Raw genomic sequence first — 22,270 nt, forward strand, 5'->3', positions numbered from 1 at the left:
AAAAGAAAACTTCAATAGTGAGACTGGTAGCTGACTAAAATTTATTCATAATTAGATATTTTACCTAGCACATCTATGTGACCATCTTATGCTAAATCCAGAACTCAGGAAATTTAAAACATGTAATTCCTATTAGCTAAATGTTACTTGATCTAGGTCTAATAATTAACCATACACACAAAAACCTGAGTCCTCATTATATCCAATGTTAGTATTCAAGTAGTATTTCAAGCACAGTAGTAAAGACTCTTTTCTTTTATTAAAAAAAATATATTCCTTCTTATTGCTGCACCAATAAAAGCAGTAAAAGTATTAACAATATTTATGTATCCAATGACAACGCTAAAATATCATAAATTCTGCAGTAGCAGTCTATTGTAATTTTTGTTCAGACAGATTTACTAATAAGCCATCAAACAGTTTATTTTAGCAAGCTGCTAGGCTTTGCTAGTAAAACTTTACAAAATCTGTATTTACTGCAATTTGATTATCTGCTTGTATTAACTATGCAATGATGCACATTCAGGCACACACATTTTCTTCTCCTTTTAGCTTTCAAGTCTTCCTGATTTATTTTCACAACTATATTCAAAAGCAATAAATGATTTATACGCTCAATGATCATAGCATTTTTTTTTTAAAGGGAGAGGTTGAGGAACCATCTACTGCTTCTGAGTACATAGAACAACGCTCTCCCTAACGTGCTCTCTGACATAATTAGGATGGACAGGCTCCCTGAGGAAGTGCCTCTTTATAAAATTAAAACAACCACATACTATTCTCCAGAGGAGCAGATCCTATTTGGGCAGGATTATTAGCCTCGCTCAAGTCATTTCACAGCAGAGAGAACAAACAGGTCTATTGTGCATACCATAATTACATTTTGCATGACTTCCTTCAATTAAAATATTTATTTAAATTAGCATCCATATAGCAGTAGAGAAATTTAAAAAGTCATTATCTAATATGAGCTAATGATGCCTTCCACTAACAAGGAATTAGTCTGAGAATGACTTCATATATTTCAAAGAAAGTATTGGCACAGAGCCCTCCCCTCAGTAGCATTATTCAGTACATTTTTGCAAGAGAAATGTACGCCCATGGGTCAATCTCACTTAATTCTGCATATATTTTAAGAGCTCCAATCTGTATATCTACCAGGACTAGAGTACTCCAAACCTCCAAAGAAAAGCTGGGTGTTTTGCTAGTATTAGGTACTCGATAATTACCTAATGATCTTTTCCTTTTCTTTCCTTTTTTTTTTCTTCTGCAGCTGGCCAGTACGGGTATCCGAACTCTAGACCTTGGTGTTATGACACCAAGCTCTAACCAGCTAAGCTAACCAGCTAGACCTAATTACCTAAGGATCATGATCCTGACTAAACTGATGTCCAGTAAAAATATCAGAAGGAACAGAAAGATGTGTAATGACCTTATTAACTGGTTGCTGAGATCAACATCTCTGACATTCTTCCCATTAGGCTGGCAGCTGTAACCCTCATGCTGCCTAGTGATCATTAGGTGAAAAATGACCATGTGGTGGAAGGGGAGGGATGCACAATATTTTTTACTCTAAACTGAGAAAAAATCTCTGCATATCTGTGCCATCTATGGCTACTTCCATCCACATTGGAAAGTCTCCCCCACAGGGTCTAAAGACAGGTCATCTCATGGAACACCAGAGAAATCAGTGCTCAGGTTAATGAAGATCTTGAAATTGAAATTTCCATACGCTTTCAACTTCCTAAAGTCTGATCTTAAAATCTTATACTTGGTGACAGAGGGTAACAAAGAAAGAAATATAGGAGAAACTCCAAGTTAATCGACTTAAAACCCTGGAAGTGTTAATGCACGTGTGCACACACACGCACACACACACACACATACTTGGGAAGAAAACAGAGTGCTAAGGGCCACCTGGGGTCCTGAGGGATGCAGCCGGGAACAACCTCTCCTTCCTCAACCAGGCAAGGAGCCGGCCAAAAACACTTCCATGTGGGTGGCTCACCACAGCCACCATGAGAGCCATGGCTGCCACAAAAGTGGCTAGACATCACAACCACCATGCAGATGGCCCACCAGCCACTCAAGTGCATTGTCACAAGAAGAGTCACCAGCAGAGACCAAAGAAAAGAAGAGAACATCTCTCTCCACAAGGCCCATTCCAGAGTGACAGGAGAAGCATCTGCTTTACGATAATAATGGGGGACCTGAACACACCTCTCTCAGTACTGGACAGATCATCTAAGCAACAAATCAACAGAGAAACAGTTAATCTGTCAGAAGAAGAGAAGAAATCTAGGGTAATTAGAACAGGGAGGGGAGAGGGAAAAGGGGATGGGGAGAGATTGGATAAAGGGCATAAAGAATAAGTATGATTTATAACAATGTATATGCTGATAATATTGATTTTATCAAATAAATAAATAAAAATAATAAAAAATAATAATAAACAAAATTGTTGCTAATGTTAAAAAGAAATAAAAGAAAACAGTGCTGGAGAAGACAAGATTAACTGATCGAGAAATGCGAAAGTACGGTTCGCAGTAAGGACTTCTCCCCTTCCCAGGTTTCAGTTCTGGCATCTGAAGCAGTCCCTCTGGAGGCGAGCTCGCTGCTGCCCAGCCCCGCAAAGAGTGGCAGGCACGCTGACGGTCCTCACTGCCACACGCACGTGTTGGGACTCGCCGCAAGCGAGATGAGGGGGAAGCAGGTGCCCTGTTTTGCCTTCTAAGAGGAAAAAAAGGAAGAACAGGGGATTTGATAAAATACCAACTTTACTTTCCAAAGTAAGTTGATCAAATTATGTATTTTTGGCTCCTTTTAACTTTTTTTTTTTTTTTTTCCTTTTTGTCTTTTTTCGTGACCGGCAATGGATCGCAACCCTCAGTGTCGCGCCCATACCGGACCAGGACTGGCAATGGGATCGCAACCCTCGGTGTTGCGCCCGCACCTCGCTCAGCCAGTGAGCGGGAACCGGTCTGTATGTGGGATCCGAACCCTCAGCGGGATCGCCGCTGCGCTCCCAAGCGGCGCACTGTAGCAGTGCGCCACCGGGCCGGCCCCAACTTTTTTTTTCTTTTTAATCATGCAGTTATAAAGCCAACCTTTCTTGAGTCACCCATCTGGCCTTTTACTAGAAAAAGGCATTCGTGTACACACAATATTGTACACACAACTTACAAATGTACATTGTGAAAATGTAAAGAAATACAAGGGAAAGATAAAAACCAAATTCAGGGAAGTGGTTAAACTGTGGTAGAGAGGAAAGGGGTGAGAAGTGGGAGGCAGTTCACAACATTTAAACTGTATTAGTAATTTGTTAAACTGAGGGATAGGTACATAAAAGTGTCTTATTCTACCAAGGGCAAGGGTTCGGGTCCCCCACCGCCAACAGCCAAAAAAAAAAAAAAAAGTGCCTTATTCTTTAGAACTTTTTCTGTATTTTTTAAATTTTTCTCAGTTTTCTAAAACCTAACAAGGAAGTACTATTACTCAATAGAAGAGTGCACTAGAATCTAGTTTACCAGAACTGGGGGTTCCAAATCAGTAGCCAAGGGCTGAATCTGGCCAGAAGTGTTTTTGTGAACAGCACAATGTTTTGTTTTCTTCTTGGTTGTAATCTGAATGCCTTTGGGCAGGGTACGCACTCTCCAATCAGCCAGAGCTACAACCATTTTCCTTACAGTAAATGAGAGTTCTTTAAAAAACCAGCCAAAGAAATTGGAGCCCTCATACATGGCTGGAGGGAATGTAAAATGGTGTAGTGGCTTTGGAAAACGGTTTGCTGGTTCCTGAAAACATTAAGCATAGAGTTACCCTATGACCCAGCAATTCCATGCCTAGATATCTACTTCCTAAGAGAAATGAAAACACATGTCCACACAAAGACTTGTACACAAGCAGCATTATTCATTAAGCCAAAAAAGTAGAAACAACCCCAACTTCTATCAACTGATGAATGGATAAACGAAACAGAATACAATGTAATATTATTCCATCATAAAAAGGAATGAAGTACTGATAAATGCTATAACATGGATAAGCCTCAAAAACATGCTAAGTCAAAGAAGCCAATCACAGACTACATAGAGTATGACCTCATTTATTTAAATGCCCAGAACAAACCAACCTCAATCTATAAAGACAAAAAGGAGATTAATAGGGTGATAAAAATGACATAAAAGTAGATAATGGTGCTGTTTGCACAACTCCATAAATATAACAAAAACCACTGAATTATTCACTTTCAAGGGGTGAATTGTATAGTATGTAGGTTATATCTGAATAAAGCTGTTTAAAAATAAACAAACCAAAGACAACCATTTGGTTCTCAGAGCTTGTAAACTAGATTAAAGCAGTGGTTTTCAAATTGTGGTCTGAGGATCCCTGGAGTCCCCCCAGAGCTTTTCAGAGGGTCTGGAGGTCAAAAAGACTTTCACATTAATACTAAGACACTGCCTTTTTCACTGAGTTGATACCTGCACTGGTGATACAAAAACAACGGTGGGTAAAACTGCTGGCACCTTAGGCACAAAGAAACCAAAGTATACTAGTCACCGTATTCCTCATCACCAGCACCCGCAGCCAAAAACAAAAGGTTTTAAATGTAAAATATCCTCAGTAAAACAGTAAAAAGTATTCATTTTACAAAAAGAAAAAGAAATGGCCAGTGTAAACAAACAAACAAATAAAACAAAAAAGAAAACTTTCCACGTTGTTCAAACTCAGCCCTCCAGGACACATCTTTTCAGTATCATGAGAGGTGAAATGGGAGGGCGGTGTGAAGCTCTCCAGCTGCACACCAAAATATAAAGTGTGACTGCTCCAGCAGTGGATGAATTTAGCGGCTCTTTCGACAGAACACTGTTTTCACTCGAAACAACTGGCAGTGCTGAGGGCGGAAGCACCCATCTTCTAGACTCTCCTACACATCACCTCTTATAACACAGTTATTCATAACATGGAGGCGACCACTCTCCATGAGAAAATACACCTGAATCCTTCATTAAACAAAGTGTTTCAATTAACTCCTAGCCAGAGTTAGCAGGAAAGGCCTGTTTGGTGGGTTCCGGAGGAAAAGAAGCAGAAGCCTGAAGATAAAACTTAGCCTAAGAAACTACCTTGTCCTACCATGACGACAGGCACTAGCATTAACATTTTATTATTAGAGGATAAAACTTTAATAAGTTGTAAGATATAATACAAATAAAACAAAGCCTAAAGATTTATTTAGTTATGTAAAGGGGACATACTCCATCATGGTATTACTGTAACTAGCTACAGAAGGGAATTATAATGAGGTGTTCCAAAATGCTAAGATAAAAATTACACATAGAGAATTATTACACCTGTAAAAATCTACTAAGAAGAGACCATTGAATTGGTTACCTATTAGACCTAAAAGATAACTTGTAAATATGTTACTGATGAAGATTTGGAAAGCCCCAAGGACCATTCTAGAAACTAAATTGATTCAGGGCAAGACCATAATTCCAAAAAGATATTTAATTATACTAGTAGTGTAAGCAGTGTGGCTCTGCATGTGCACATAAAATGTATCAGTACGTGTCCAGTACTATACACATAAGAAAAACACTGATCTGGTGGATACTAGTATTTCACTAACTAGAGTGTTCTAAGTAGAACATCGTGAGACAGGGATAGTTCATCACTAATCTTTTCCATATTTGATAAAATGTCCCTTTGTTCTTACCCTACATTCACAAGCAACATTTCGACCTGGTTTCCCAAGTTAGTCGATATGAAAGAGGAGAAGCCTGGATTGCAGAGATTTATAAGAGTGTATTATTCACTATAAACTTAAAATTATGGGTCCTGTCTCTTTAAGAGATGGCATGTTAGTCCCTAACAGCCCAAGGACGTTTGGGCAAACAGAATAAAGGTTCTGACTTTGCAAAGTTGAACTTTTTATATAACTAGATAATTTCTTGATAGGCACGTGTGAGGGTACTTCAAAAACTTCATTTAAAAAAATAGATAAATATTAAAACAAATCTTTCCATGAATTTTTTGAAGACACCCTCATATACTTAAGTTTGAATTGAATATATTCTATTTTTTAAAAAAATTTACTATTTTACGAGGGTATCATTGAGGATACCCTGGACTACAACTTAAATACAGGCCATAATAACAATGATACTAAAAGTAATGGCTAACATTTATAGAGGGTTTATTGTGTATTGGCATTACCATTTGACATATTTTAACTTATTTAATCCTCATAACAATGTATAGGCAGGTACTATTTAATCTCCACTTTACAAATGAGTAAACCAAGGGTTCAGATCCCTGTCCTGGCCAGCGCCAAAAAAAAAAAAAAAAAGGGCAAACAGAGGCAGAGGAGATTTAAGTGACTAGCTGGGGATCATAGCCGGTAAGTGGTAAAGCTGAGATTCAATCCAGAATGCCTGGCTCCAAAGTTAGTGTTTTTAATCTCCTGTTGACCTTGTACTACCAATTTTCTGAATTTTAAACACCTTATTTTTCAGAAGTATCGAAATTCCATATACATCACAACAAAAAGTTTCCCAAATCACCATGATTAAGCATTTATACTTGAAATGGTTCACCAATTCATTTAATCATGGCTTCAATTAGTTATAATAAACTTAATCAAATAATTACAAAATCTTCAGAAGTTTATGTAAAATTATTAACAAGAATATACAAACCATTGTTTTAAAGTTTATATATGTTCACTTTTAAAGTATAATAACTTCAGTTGTGAAGTATACCTATAAAATTAGTCATAGTTGTACATTAATAGAATTAGATACTATTATAAAAGCAAGGATTCTGTAGCTGTACAAGGAAAAATATTAAATTGAGCCTCTCTGACTAATGATTATAAACTGATTCAAATCACTTTTATGTTAATTTCAAATTCCAGGCTCTCTAGTTACAAATATAGGTCTTATAAAAACCACAACTTGTTTTATGGATTAGTTTGTTATTCTGCAAGCTACACGGTAATTAAACTCATATTATTAATAAAATTCAGCTTTTAATTTGTGCTTTCCTTCCTACTTTTCCTCAAATTTAATGCAGTCAACATATACCACTGGACTGCTGCATTCAAAAATTTGTTTTCTCTTTTCACCTTGATAATACATTAAAAGAAAAAGCACTGCTCATGAGGTAGTCTTTTGCCATGCTAATAATGCTGTTTTTTTTATCTGAGTGCCAGTTATAGGAGTGTGTTCAATTTATGAAAACTCATCAAGTTTTACACTTTGCTGTATGTATCCATACATCAATAACAATAAACCTGAATATTTACGGAACACATACAAAGCATTTTAACAATCACCGATTAATCTGATCTTTGGGGAAAAACCTCTGTGAGACAGAAAGGGCAGGCGTCATACAGATGAGGCTCAAAAAAGTTAAAAATAACTAGCTATGGTAACATAGTTAAGTGAGGATATGATTTTGCATTTTCTGACTCCAAGTTCCCTGCTCTTTTCAGCTCAATTCAACTTAACTCAACAGCACATCTGTACAGTGCCATATACAACACTGTCTCTACACGTACTTATCTACTTTGTACAAACCATTATGCCAGGCACCATCTCTCTTACTGTCCTCTCCACTTCCAGGGTGGGTACAAAAACATCACTGATATAGCTGATCTCCATAAATAGTCTGCCTTTCCCCACTTTGACCCATCCTCTACATTGCCAGCTGACAACTTCTCCTAATCTACCTCCTCAGTCATCATACTCAAACATTGTCAAAGACAATATCTTACAAAAATAAAGCCCAAATTTCCTTGTCTGCACCAGGTCTTCTGTAATCTGATCCCAGTTTATTTGATTGAATTAATTTCCCTCCATTTATTGAAAAAAAAAAACCCAAATCAATCTCATCATTCTTTTCCAAATTCACTTTCTCCTCCTCCCTTTTGTTTGTACTATCAACCAAATCTAGAAGTGCTGCTCAAGTATTCATCCTCAGCCCCTGACAGCATCTTTTCCCTCAAAAGAGCCTAAAATCTACTGTAGAGCTAGAATTCACAATTAGAAACAATCGATGACAATTAAATTGGGTAGCATGGATTGCAGTGGACAGGTACGTGGAGAGGAGGAACTTCTGAGGGCTGCAGGGCATCTTCATGAAGGGAACACTTGAATGGGCTCAAATGGACAGACGGGATATGAACCAGCGGAAGTGAAAGCCACCCATGCTAAGGAAAAGCCTAAAAGCCTCTCCTGCTCCCCGCTTCTTCTATTTGCATCTGGCCTCATTCTCAGCCAGCACCATCTCCCTCTGGAAGCCATCCTCAGCTACTCCACACGCTGACGCTCAGTCTCTTCTGAGCTTCTCACACAATTACGATCTGTGACACTGATTCTTAGTCATTTCACATCACAGACCTCGTCTCTTCCACTTAAGTACAGACTTGCAGAAGACAGCAGTGTGTCTCCATGGAATAAGTACTCAGTATTTGTTCAACTAAACTAAATTCAGCAGCCACTTTTGCTCCCAGTTACATAAAAGTCCACTGAGTACAGTTGTTTCTTAACTTACCGGGCATCTCCTTTGGAAAGATTAGTATTTACAGGATTAAGAATAACCTTGTTTGCATCAACATCCACCACACATTTGGTATGCAAGTCAATTTCTGCAGATAAAAAAAGAAAAACAAGAAAAAGTCATTTTTTAAAAGTAATTTATTTTGGAAAAAGCATTTGATGAAAATCCAACACTCTTTCATGACAAAAACACTCAACAAACTAGGAATTAAAAGAAATTTCCTCACCCTGATAAGGGGCATCTACACAACCCACACCTAACATTACATTTAGTGGTAGAGGACTGCACTGAAAGGCTCACCTTGTAACATCAGGAATAAAACAAGGACGTCTATTACTCAACTTCTGTTCAACATTCTACTAGAGAGTCTAGCCAGGGCAGGTAGGAAAAAAAACAAACAAACAAATAAAAGGCATCCAAATTGGAAAGGAAGAAGTAAAACTAACTTTATTTGCAGACAATATGATCTCATATATAGAAAATGCTAAGGAATCTACTAAAAAACTATCAAAATAAACAAGTTCTGCAAGGTTGCAGGATACAAGAACAACACGCAAAAATCAATTGTGTTTCCATACACCAACCATGAAAAATCTGAAAATGAAATTAAGAAAATAATTTCATTTATAATAGCATCAAAAATATTAACTTCTTAGGAACAAATTCAATAGAAATGCAAGACTTGTACATTAAAAATTCCAAAACATTGTTGAAAAAAACTAAAGATTTAAATAAATGGAAAGACAACTTACATTCATGAATTGAAGAACTTAGTACTGTTAAGATGGCAATACTCTCCAAATTGATCTACAAGATTCAATGCAATTCCTATAAAAATCCCAGGGCCAGCCCGGTGGCGCACTGGGTAAGTGTGCCGCTTAGGAAGCGCGGCGGCGCTCCCGCCCGAGGGTTCGGATCCCACATACAGACCGGTTCCCGCTCACTGGCTGAGCGAGGCGCGGGAGCAGCACCGAGGGTTGCGATCCCGTTGCCGGTCCCCGGTCCGGTGCAGGGGCAACACTGAGGGTTGCGATCCGTTGCCGGACACGGAAAAAGATAAAAGACAAAAAAAAAAAAAAAATCCCAGCTGGCCTTTTTTACAAAAATCAATAAGAGGATCCTAAAATCCATATGAAAATGAAAAACACCCAGAATAGCCAGGACAATCTTTAAAAAGAAAAGCAAAGTAGAAAGATTCACACTCCACTATTTCAAAACTTCCTACAAAGCTAACAGTAATCAAGAGAATGTGGTACTACTGAAAGGTTAGAAGGATAAAAAAGAAAGCGGATAGGAGGATAGATATATAGATCAATGAAACAGAATTCAGACTCAAGAAATATACTGTCACATGTATGGTCAACTAATTTTGACAATGGTGCCAAGACAATCCAATGGAGAAAGAAATGGTGCTGGGACAACTGGACATCCACATGCGAAAGAATAAAGTCAGACCCTTACCTCACAACATATACAAAAATTAACTCCAAACAGACCAAAGGCCTAAATGGAAGAGTTAAAACTATAAAACTCTTAGAAGAAAATATATGCATAAATCCACACAACCTTGCGTTAAGTAATGGTTTCTCAGACATAACACCTAAAACATAAGTAACAAAAGAAAAAATAGATAAATTGGACCTCATCAAAATTAGAAAGTTTTGCCTTTCAAAGGACACCATCAAGAGAGAAAGACAATGCACAGAATTGAAAAAATACTTGCAAATCGCATATCTAGTAAAGAACTTGCATCAGAATATACAAAGAACAACTCAATAATAAAGCACAAGAAAAGATGCTCAATATCATTAGACATTGAGGGAATGCAAATCAAAACTATAATGAGATACCACTTCATATCCGCTAGGATAACTATAATCAAAAAGTCACATAGTCAAGGGTTCAGATCCCCATCCTAGCCAGTCACCAGGAAAAAAAAAAAAAGTCAGATAAATAACAAGGGTTGGCAAGGATTAATTAGAGAAGTTAATTAGAACTCTTGTACATTACTGGTGGGAACGTAAAATGTTGCAGTCACTTTGGGAAAGTTTGGCAGTTTCTCAAAAGGTTAAACGGAGTTGCCATTTGACCAGTGATTTCACTCAGATATACACCCAAGAGAAATGACCACCTGTGTTCACACAAAACCTTGTACACAAACGTTCACTACAGCAGTATTTGGATACTCATATAGCCACAACATGGACAGAACCAAATGTCCATCAACGAATGAATGGATAACTATGATACAAGAACGGAACATTCCTCAGAAGTAAAAAGGAATGAAGTACTGATACGAGCTACAACGTGGATGAAACTAACACCATGTGAAAAAAGCCAGTCACAAAAGACCTTAAACTGTATGATTCTACTTATTTGAAATGTCCAGAATAGGGAAATCTGTAGACAGGAAATAGATTAGTGGTTGCCTAGGGCTGAGGAGTGCTGCTAATGGGTGCAGTTTTTTTGGGGGGGGTGATGAAAATGTTCTAAAATTCATCGTGCTGATGGCTGTACAACTGTGAGCATACTAAAGACAGACAGAATTGGTTGAACTGCATGGGACGTGAATTACATCTCAAGACAGTTGTTAAAAAAAAGGACAGTCCACTTCTTGCTTATGTTCTCATATTTTCATATTCTTACATTTTTCTGACCCAAAGTATGAAACTGTTTCTGTTTGCCTTATCTCTACTACCAAAAGATAGGTTCTAAGAAAAGGAGCTACATTACCTGGAAGTCAATTTGTATTTCCTAAAGAACCTTGGCCAAAAGTCAATGTTGTACTCATTATAACTTAAGAGTATTTCCATTGTCAGGAAAGGTAATTTTTTTTCATTTTAATTTACATAACTAAGACAAATGCAAAATAAAAGTTAAACAAAACTTCACTCCCTGTGCTAGCCACAGCTTAACTTTTTTTCATATCACTTATTCTACATTTATTCTCAAAGATATATTCAAGAAGTCCAAAGAAGTTAGTGGTCTTTCTTTTAGCCAATACATGTTTTAGGCAGAGATAATCACAAGGAAAACTTTAGAGCTATATTTTACCTAGGTGTGTAAGACTAACCCCAAAAGGTAAGTAGGTTCTATTGCAATCAACTAGAATTAAAGTCACTTTCTAAAGCTTTGCATTTAAATCCACGCGAGACTATCACAGATGCTGCAGAAAAGTCTCCAGCACACCACAACTTTTCAAACATGCAATTTACTTCTTCACTTCCTTAGGCCCAGAGCCCCACAAAGACTGCAATCATCACACTTTGTCAATAACATCACTGCTTAATTGTATCTGATTGCATTGCACTAGCCTGCACCTTACAGTCAAATCTACACTATACACAAATGCATTATCAACTCTCCGGAAATTCTGCTCTGACTCAGAGCCTACTATCTCTCCACCCACCACAAAGTTAGTTATTAGTTTCTTGCAAGAGTGTTTGGACTGAACCCAGGAGCTGCAGAAGTGTATACATCTACAACGCGCACGCCTGAAAACTTGGTTGCTAACCAAACATTTCATCCACAATATGCAGTGCTCTCATTGTTCAAATGATCTTGAATTGAAAAGGGATACAAGCATTTTCTTTCAACATTTATATGCTTTTCCCCATCCTCTTAACAGCTCTTCCCTCTGCCCCACCCCATCATCAGATACAACTAATAATTTGGAAGCACTAAATAGTACGATTAAGGAACTAATCCCTGGAAAATTCTATATAATACAAAGAATCACCTAATAACAAATATATTGAAACTAAACTCATTTTGTCCTAAAGATGGCAACACCCACAAATATCCCCTACATTCAATACCCCTTGAAGATGGTCTTCAGCATGTTAACAACTATCTTCATTTCATTAGCTCAGTTTTATCAAGCAACATTCCCACCCCAACTCTGCTGATTGAATGATAGATATTAAGAGAAGGATTTTCACAGGAATGTTTAGCATATGTATGGGCAGAAAATCTAGCAAATAAATGCATTGAGATTTGAAGAGAGTTTAAGGGTCAGATATATGAAAAGCATTTTATTATAAAATGCTATAGCTAGAGTACCATCAAATGTTACTAGCTGGTTGAATCAAATTACATTACTACAAGATTCTAAATATGACACTCTTCACCAAAAACTGCTAGCTCTATACTGCTTAGAAAGCAAAGCAGTGATTACATAGTAGTTAGAAATTTAGGCCTTGCCACCACCCCCGACACCCTCAACCAGCCCAGCAACTACCACCAAGCCACAGCAGAAAGAGCCCCAAGCTCCTGAGCTGGGGAGGCCAGGGCTTCAGCCACACTCCCCTGACATCTGCACCCAGCCTGGCAATAACCAAGACACCACTGGAAGCCCCCTGGTCTCCCCTGCTGGAATGAAGGGGGTGCCACAGGCCTTAATCCCGCCCCTCGTCCTTCCTCTTTCTCCCACCCTATTTCCTTCCCCCTTCCCCATCCCCATCCCTGCCAATTGCTCTGCAACAATGTCCTAGGATGTAAAAGAATAATATTAATAAATAAACTTTAAAAATAAATAAATAAATAAAATAAAAACAAACAAAAGAAATTTAGGTCTTAAATTTAGACTAAAAAATAAAAATAAAACAATATAAAGAACTACCTAACAAAAATCCGAAAGATAAGCATCTTACTCTTAGTTTGAAACAATACTTAGACTAAAAAGATAAGAACCTAGCTGCTATGCAGTGCCTCTGTAAAAACACTCTGAAGTCTTCCCATGTTTACAGCAGCATTATTCACAATAGTCAAAAAGTGCTATAAACACCAAGGAAAGGGTTCAGATCCCTGTACAGGCCAGCTGCAAAAAAGAAAAGAAAAGAAACTAAAAAGGTAGAAGTAACCCAAGTACCGAACTACAAATGAGTGGTTGAGCAGAAAGAGGCATATATCCATACACTGGAATATCATTCAGCCTTAAAAAGGAAGGAAATGCTGACACGTGCTACAACATGGATGAACCTTGAAGATACTACAGCAAGTGAAATAAGCCAGTCACAAAAAGACAAATGATGGATGATCCCAATTATATGAGATCCCTAGAGTAGTCAGAGTCACAGAGACAGAAAGTGGAAGGGGATCCTCCAGGGGCTTGGGGAAGGAGAATGGGGAGTCATTGTTTAATGGGTACGGAGTTTCAGGTTTGCAAGATTAAAAAAGGTCTGTGGATGGATGGTGGGGACGGTGACACAACAGTTTGAAATGTACTTAATGCACTTAAAAATGGTTAAAATGGTAAATGTCATGTTATGTATAATTTACCTCAATAAAAGACATAGCACTAAATACTCATCATTACAATAAGTAACACATGGACAACAGTTTATTCCCAGTGAAACCTAAAATAATGAGATTGAGATTTAATTATGTCTGAAAACCGATTAAAAACCATAATGACCTCGAAGTTACTTACTGTAAGTTTACATCCAAGCCCTGCAGGACTCAGAACCATGAATGCTTTTATGTACTCATGAGTCTTTAAAAAAAGAAAAGAAAAAAGACTTACTGCACTAACATTAAAGATCCCGTATTATTTCCCGAACAAGATCTCTTTCCATGTTGTATTCCTCTCGATAGATATTAAAGTATCAGCAGCTGACAACTCAGCTTATTCAGCCAGCATATTAGTCACCTCATAAAAGTGAACAACAATTTGAAACAAGTCTTTCTTCGATGTACAAACCAGCTATGGCTCACACCCCAGTGACACAGCAGTGAAACCTGGGCAGGCAGGAGACTCCCTCTACATAACTCAGGTTCTGTGTGCATCATTCTCGGCGTGAACAAAACAGTTCTGAGTCTCCCATTTAGAAATCTGCTTTTCTAATTCTCCAGAAAATTAGTAATAATTCCCAAACCAAAGCTACTATCCAGGAACATAGGTACACCTCCCTTGACCTACCAGCCAAGTTCCTAAAAAGCTAACCATAACTCAGACTAACTAAAGTCCATTTTTTAAAAGGAAGATAATTACTTGTAAGACTTGCTTTTTAACTAAATTGCAAACGTTGCATGTCACATATGGTCCTATTTTCAACTAATTTGTGTCACATACCCAATACTTTACATGTCTATGCATGTATCATACAAATAAAATATTCATCACAAATATTTCATGTATGAAGGACTTGTTTTCCCAACTGGAACTGGAATAAACTGTAAAAAGAAAGAAGTATTGATTCATGCTGCAACACGGACAGACCCTGAATACATCATGCCAAGTGAAAAAGCCAGATACAAAAGACCACATATTGTATGATTACATTTATATAAAATGTCCAAAATAGGCAAATCCATCAAGACAAGAACAGACTGGGGAGGGGCCAGGGGAGGAGGGCAGGATAGAGAGCGATTGCTAATAAGTACAGGGCTTCTCTTTCGGGTGATGGGAACGTTCTAGAATTGGAGAGAGGTGAGGGCTGTACAACTCTGTGAAGATAATAAAAGCCACTGAATGGGACACTCTTTGTATGTGAATTTTATGTACATATAATTTTAAAAAAGACAAAAAGGAAAAAATTGGAGGAAGGAATGACCCCACCACCCTCAATAGATATAAAACATGCTAGAGTACTTCAACCACATTTCTAAACACACCCTAATCTGAAGATCCCAGCTCACCCAACTCTTCTTATTTTCAATAACCTCACATTCCACCTCATCAAGAAAGTTAAGCCCTCCAGGACTTTCTCATTATATAATTACCATTTTCCTCCCACTTTTCAAAAATGTCTCTAATATTGGCTCTTTCTCTCTGTCTATAGCAAGGCTCAAACATTTCCCAGACTTAAAAAAAAAAATTTTAAAAAGGCCTGGTCTTTGCTACCTTCACCTCTAGATTCCACTCCACTCTTTACCCTTCCCTTCCACATGAGCTTCTGGAATGAATATTCACGTAGACTGGCTGCCTGCATATTGACACATGCATTTCTCAGCCCACTGCCAACACCCCAACACTCCTTTATTCGTTCAAGTGAAGTTATTCCAAAAATTACCATTGACCACCATACTGCCAAATCCACTGAACACAATTCAGTGTTAAATCACACTGCCATTCCTGTGACATGTGACTGCTGACCCTTCATTCTTTGGCAGTTTTCTCCCTCGGCTTCCACAATGCTACTTTCACCTGATTCTCTTTATATGTCTCCTCTTGGCCTCTGTGACCTCCTCCTTCACACAAGCCTTAATTCGGTGTTCTCCCTTCTACCTATAGCGATGACTCCCAAATCCACACGTAGCTCCAGTCCCCTAGTTTCAGACTCTTATACACAACAGCCTCCTGGATCCATCATCCAGCTGCACTTCAGACACCTACAACTCAACAAATGTACTGGGTTTCTTCCAGGCGCACAATGTGTCTTATTCATAGTCGCACGGGAAGTACATGGCACATGACACACACTGACTACATACTGCTGAATGTCCAAAAACAGAGCTCATCATTTCCCACACCTCCACCCTAAAACCTACTTCTCCTATTCTTCTGACCTCAGTTACTGACACCAGCAGTCACCTAGTCATCCAAATCAGGAACTCTGCAGTGGATTCCCCAAGCTCCATGTTCCCCAGATGCAATGCAAACCCACTGTGTGTGTGGTGTACATCTGGACCCCTCATGTCACCCCTGTGGGACTTGAAGGCCCGGACGCTGCTCACACTCTCACCTGCCATTCATTCTCAAATCTCACCCCCATCTCTTTAATTCATAATTCACTATCGTCACTGCACCGTGCACACACATTCTTGCAATGAACTCACCTGTGCATCTCTGATTATCAACAAGACCGTGAGCTCCTTTAGTCAAAGACCATGACTTACATTTCTAGTCTAGTGTATCGTGCACACCTGTGAAAATAATGAACTCTCACTCCAAGGCCCTTTCAGGGCTTTGAGGGCAGATGAAATAGGTGAAATTCAGGCTCCAAAATACTGGTTTTGTAATTCTGGGGATGTTAATTAACCTGCCTGAGATTCTCTTAAATAGAAAGTCTACAACTGCCTTTCAAAGTTTGATTTGAAGAATAAAATAACGTATAAAAAGCACCAAACTCCATAGCTCACAAACAGCTCTTAAAAAATAGCTATCACGGGCCGGCCCGGTGGCACACTGCTACAGTGCACCGCTTGGGAGCGCAGTGGCGCTCCCGCCGAGGGTTCGGATCCCACATGCAGACCGGTTCCCGCTCACTGGCTGAGCGAGGTGCGGGTGTGACGCTCCGAGGGTTCGGATCCCACATGCAGACCGGTTCCCGCTCACTGGCTGAGCGAGGTGTGGGTGTGACGCCGAGGGTTGCGGTCCCATTGCCGGTCCCGGTCCAGTGCGGGCGCGACACTGAGGGTTGCGATCCGTTGCCAGACACGAAAAAAGACAAAAAAAAAAAAAAAAATAGCTATCACTTTTTCTTCAATCAATACTGTTGAACTGAACGGACTAACGAATACCATTTTATAAAGATATCTACAGCTTCTGAGAGTGAAAGCCCAGTACAGTTAAGTCGTGGATTTGTGTTCCATCACCAGTTAGTATTGCACACTTCCCAGTCACACTTCCCTGTTCACCTTTGCCAGGTGTTTGGTTTTTTTTTTTTTAAGACCAGTCAAGTGCGGTATCAAGAAGGACAGAAACTGTAGGACAAGCAGTTCGATCTGTGACTGTGAACAATTGAGATAACTTCCTACCTTCGGACCAGCCCTTTGCCAAGTTCTTCTAAATGGTCGGCTGAACACAGGGGAACCTGATCAGCAAGCACAGAGATCAATAAATCCATTCACACTCAATAAACATGTCAATTCATCTCCTTCACTAAGGAGTGTCAGCGGTTTCTTTCATCTTCAGAACTTCAGAAAAGGAAAAGTTAGAGCCACTGTTTTATGGAGGTGAGGGAGTTAATGCCCATGTCAACAAAATTGTATTTTATATTATAAACGTGTACCTCCATCTCAAAAGCCTCTGGCCCTGTGTTTATAAATCCCAATTTCAGTCACTGAATTGAGGGTGAAACGAAACGATGTTGTGATGGACGTGTGTCCCCCCATTAGCACACCAGGCAGATGTCAGTAAAACAAGGATCTTCTGTTTCAGCAAATACAGCACTGTCAGAACTCCCGCCGCAGTCGTCCTCAGCTCCACACCTCCCAGCGGTCTCTCCGAGCAGGCTGAGGAACTCCCCCGTTTCACTCCACTTCTCCTGCCCCTTTGTTTCCCAAAGATCACCTACTTCTTTTTTTTAAATACAGCACTGTCAGAACTCCCGCCGCAGTCGTCCTCAGCTCCACACCTCCCAGCGGTCTTTCCGAGCAGGCTGAGGAACTCCCCCGTTTCACTCCACTTCTCCTGCCCCTTTGTTTCCCAAAGATCACCTACTTCTTTTTTTCCCCCCTTTTTGGCTCTGGCTGTATGGGAATCCGAACCCTTGACCTTGAGGTTCTGACACTGCACTCTAACCACCTGAGCTATCTGGCCAGCAAGACCACCTATCTCTTCACTGACTGCAGGGGGCTTCTTACCTTCCCCCACTTCCTCAGTTTCCCCTTGCCTTTCGACGCACAACTGCGTACTTGATTTCCACTGGCCTCCTAGGCTTCCACTCACATGGCTTCCCCTCATGCTTTTAAATCTTGCCCCATTAGGCCAGGGATCAGTCATCGCCTAGGCTTCCAACCTTGCTTTGACATCTGGCACTCTTTCTCCTCCATGCTTGGGTCCCAGACCCACACCAAGTTCTGAAATGCTCGACAGAGTGCATGCAGAGGCCACCCTGAGCCCAGGCTCTGGCCTGGTCAGCACGTGGGACTCCCTGCAATCCACCGGCCTCTCTCACCCACCCTTCCCTGTTGGCCTCGCAGAATGCCCTGGCTGGCAGGCGGGTCTTGTCTCTGCTGCCTAAACTTGCCTCGCTCAGCTCGCTCTTTTCCCTGGGCCTGTGCTCCTCAAAGAATCAATGCCCTGCCCTCCCCCACCCACTCAAATCCCAGGCTGCCTCCTGGAAGTCTAGCTGAGGTTCTTGCTCCCCAGCGAAGTCCTCCCTAATCAGCAGGCCTCTGAGCACCGTCCACTCCTCTAAGTTCCTGTGAGTATTTCCCTGTCACTGACTTGGTCTGCCACTGCTGTTTACCTTTCAATCTTGTCTTTTCACATGACAGTCATTTCCCTGTGAGCATGAACCATGAAGCACACTTTAAGAAACTATGACAATGCTAGGTGCTAGGCAACACCAAGAAAGTTTTCAGAAACTAAAATCTCCTAACGAGAACAGTTTATTCCATTTTTCATAATTCCTCCCACCTCTCGCCCCTTTCTTTATACAGTTTTACGTAGTAATTAATAATAAAGTAGTAGGTTCAAGCGTAGTTTCACATAGCTTTACATTTTGCTTTTTCCACTAACATAGAAAACAGTCTTCCTTGTTCTTAAGTGATTTTTTTTTTTTTTTTTTAAAGATGACCGGTAAGGGGATCTTAACCCTTGACTTGGTGTTCTCAGCACCACGCTCTCCCAAGTGAGCCACGAGCCGGCCCTAAGTGATTTTGATCGTCATCATTTTTAATGGCTGTGTAATAGTCCCTCTGTTGACATACCAGACCATGATTTACTGGAGCACTGACTCTGTTAGTTAGACATTAGTACATAGTTCTTTGTGTCTTTCACTCCACCCAGTATTATAAAATAAACTCTTGAGAAATATGTGCTGAAATAAATTTATTGTCCATGCTCCCTAACACCTGAAATATTCCATTTCACTATTTCTCTCTAGCTCAATTTCTAGTGTAATTTTCTGGTTCCACCCCTTTAGGCTAAGTATGTAGCAAAGGTTTTTTCTTTTTACATAGATTTATTTACTTTGGTAGTTAATCTTACACATATTTAAAAATGGGAAGTCCCTTCAGGAAAGGCAGTAATATCTCATACTATCTAATATAAGCTAGACACCTGTCAGGTACTCAATAAATGTCCACTCACCTATTAAATATTTTTAAAACCACCTAGAGTTATAAAACATCAAATTCCTGAAACGGAGAGTGTTGCTGATCTAACTAAAACCATCAGTTATGCTTGTAAACCTTTCAGCTCGTTTAGTGGTTAAGTTGGTTAATAGTGTATGAATGGCCCATGGAGGCACATAGGAGTTATCTGCTGACTTGTACAGACAGCATGAAAAGACAAACCACATCTGCAAACAGAACTTCAAGGTCTCGTGACAAAGAAGGTTACCCTTTTCTTTAGCTGTTTAGCTTTGTATTTCAGATGAAGAAAAGCAAAAATAAAAGTTGTAATATTAAAACTGGAAAATGACATGCACGTGAGCACAAACTAGAATGAAAATAAGAAAAGCTCATAGGACGGAAGGATGCAGGAGAATTTTTTTCCTTTTTGTATTTCAGATGAAGAAAAGCAAAAATAAAAGTTGTAATATTAAAACTGGAAAATGACATATGCACGTGAGCACAAACTAGAATGAAAATAAGAAAAGCTCATAGGACGGAAGGATGCAGGAGAATTTTTTTCCTTCCTATTTTTGGTTTGTTAGTATAATGTTAAAATGTATAACTAGAAAAATATTCCTGACAAATGAGTCATTACAACTCTGGCTATGATTAAATGAGGGCCTAATGCTTAACATTCAAATAACTGAGTTTCCCAAACCCACATAAAGTTTAGTAGAAAGGCTAAAAAAGTCTTACTTCCATGATAAATGTTAAATATTAAACCAACCAACCACCTTAAGACTCAAAACATCTAAGCAAAATCAGACACTGAATTACACGAGGAACTTCATGGTACACCAGAGGTTTCTGGAAATTTTCAGATTTTCCTCAAAACATAGCTAATGTGATTCCAGATATCAGAGTCTAAAACTACCTTATCACAGCAACCCACGCTCATGCCTGCCCTCACTTGGGAAAGGTGGTTTCTTTCTTTTCTGCTTCCTGCCCTTCTACACTATGACAGAAACAATCAGGGATAAAGTTTACTACTATTTGTCGTAATTACATACTATTAAATACACAGATTTTCCCAGAAGTAAGAACTGTTCAAAGTGATATGATTCTTTTCAAAATTACTGGATAGGAGTATGATTTTTAGCTTTTTTATACAAACTTGAAAATCTCCGGCTTCAGAACCCCTCTGCATTGTTTTCCATAATAACCTTTAGATTCATGTAAACAACGACTTCATGACAAACTAGAAAAAGGACCAATTTTAATTATCTGCGGTAATCACAAAGAAGTCCTTGTGCATGTCAAGAAATACATGGCTAGGCGAGAGAGGGCACTAAGTGAATGGAGGAGGACGTTTACCACAAATAATGCACTTCTATTTATAGAGTAATGGAATCCACTGTAAACCTTAATTTTAAAGAGAGTTCAACCCAAGGAACAACAGCCACTGCACAGCTAAAACCATGATTCTATGCATCGCTCGAAACTCTGACACTGACAATTATTACAGTCTTATCAATGGCAATTCATAAGTAAAAGGATAGTTACTCCCCTCAAAAAATGAAACTGGTGGGGAAAGGGAGCGGGGAAGAGAGGGAGGGTTCTGAATATCTGAGATGTCTTTCTGTGGCGGCTGGTGAGTTGCTTCTTTTAGCACTGACATTTCCAAGTGTTTTGTGAAGGGAAATTTTAAGAATGTGCTGAAACTATCCTTTCAGAATCAATCCCCAGATAAGCTGTGTTTCATCTGGCCTGTTGTTTTTCAAATGACTGCAACTGGTAATAAAATTGAAGTGAGCTGAAACAAGGATGCCTGACTATTTAAAAACCGAAGCTTCTGAGAACGTTCAGAGTTCCATGTAAGTTATTGCATTTTGTCACAGCATAGAATGCGCGAGGCAAAGACCGAAGACTAGATCTTGCACTAGCTGAGAACTCAAAGTAATTAAGTTTTTTGGGAAAAACTCACCTGACGCCTGAAACAGACCCAGCAGGGTCAAGAGGACAAACCAACTCCAACAGCAGAGATGAGTCCAGGGGAAGAGATAAACCAACTTCCAACGGAAGGACAAACCAGCAAAGCACATGTCAATGGGTTGGTGTGTACATCTCAATATACACAAAAGAGGGCAAAGAAAAGGAAAACAACCCGTCATTTCTACATAGAAGAGAAAGTATGGTTTTTGGACAAAGAAGTTGTAAAATCAGGTTAGAAAGGGAATCCAATAGTTGCAAAGTCATCTCCTGGGACCCCAACAGTGACCTCACTACCATGAGCTTGTATATAAAGTGTTTTCAAATATATTATCTCATTTAAAGTAACTTGCCCAGCCACGCGGCTAGTTAACTATCAAAGCCAAGGCCCGGCCCCTTCTGTCCCGACTTGGGCCCGGGGTCCTCCCCGCCCCCTTTAACTGGCTCAAGACGACTTAAATGCTCCCGGCTTATCTGCTGTCTCCATCCTCCCTGCAGACCTCGGAGAATGTTTGAAAGATACAATTTCACAAGAAACTTGGCACTTCAACTATTTATTGTTGAGAGATGACGAATATGACTTCAAGCAAAAACAAAAATGTCTCAACAGTCCAAAAAAAAAAATAAAAAGCCACCTCTGTCCTCAACCCCGACCCAAGTATGTGCAACTTCACGACCGTCTAGGTTGGAAGAACAGGAAGGGAAGACCCACGGGGAGGGGTTTCTGCGCCCAAGGTTCCCCCCGCCGCGGACGCCCCGGCGCGGGACCAGG

At 39.6% G+C, this 22,270-nt stretch overlaps 1 protein-coding gene across 1 annotated transcript in view; it reads right to left on the reverse strand.

Moving 5' to 3' along the window:
• The window catches only part of KIF13B (kinesin family member 13B), a 160,856-nt gene that overhangs the window by 137,088 nt on the left and 1,498 nt on the right, over positions 1 to 22,270 (reverse strand). The window contains exons 2-3 of the mRNA XM_008573609.1: positions 21,494 to 21,500; positions 8,557 to 8,650 (exon numbers count right to left, since the gene is read on the reverse strand). Coding sequence (XP_008571831.1) covers positions 8,557 to 8,650; positions 21,494 to 21,500 — 101 coding nt within the window. The remainder of the gene's footprint in view (positions 1 to 8,556; positions 8,651 to 21,493; positions 21,501 to 22,270) is intronic.

Source organism: Galeopterus variegatus, unplaced genomic scaffold, assembly GCF_000696425.1.
Source record: "Galeopterus variegatus unplaced genomic scaffold, G_variegatus-3.0.2 Scaffold939, whole genome shotgun sequence".
NCBI classification, from domain to species: Eukaryota; Metazoa; Chordata; class Mammalia; order Dermoptera; family Cynocephalidae; genus Galeopterus; species Galeopterus variegatus.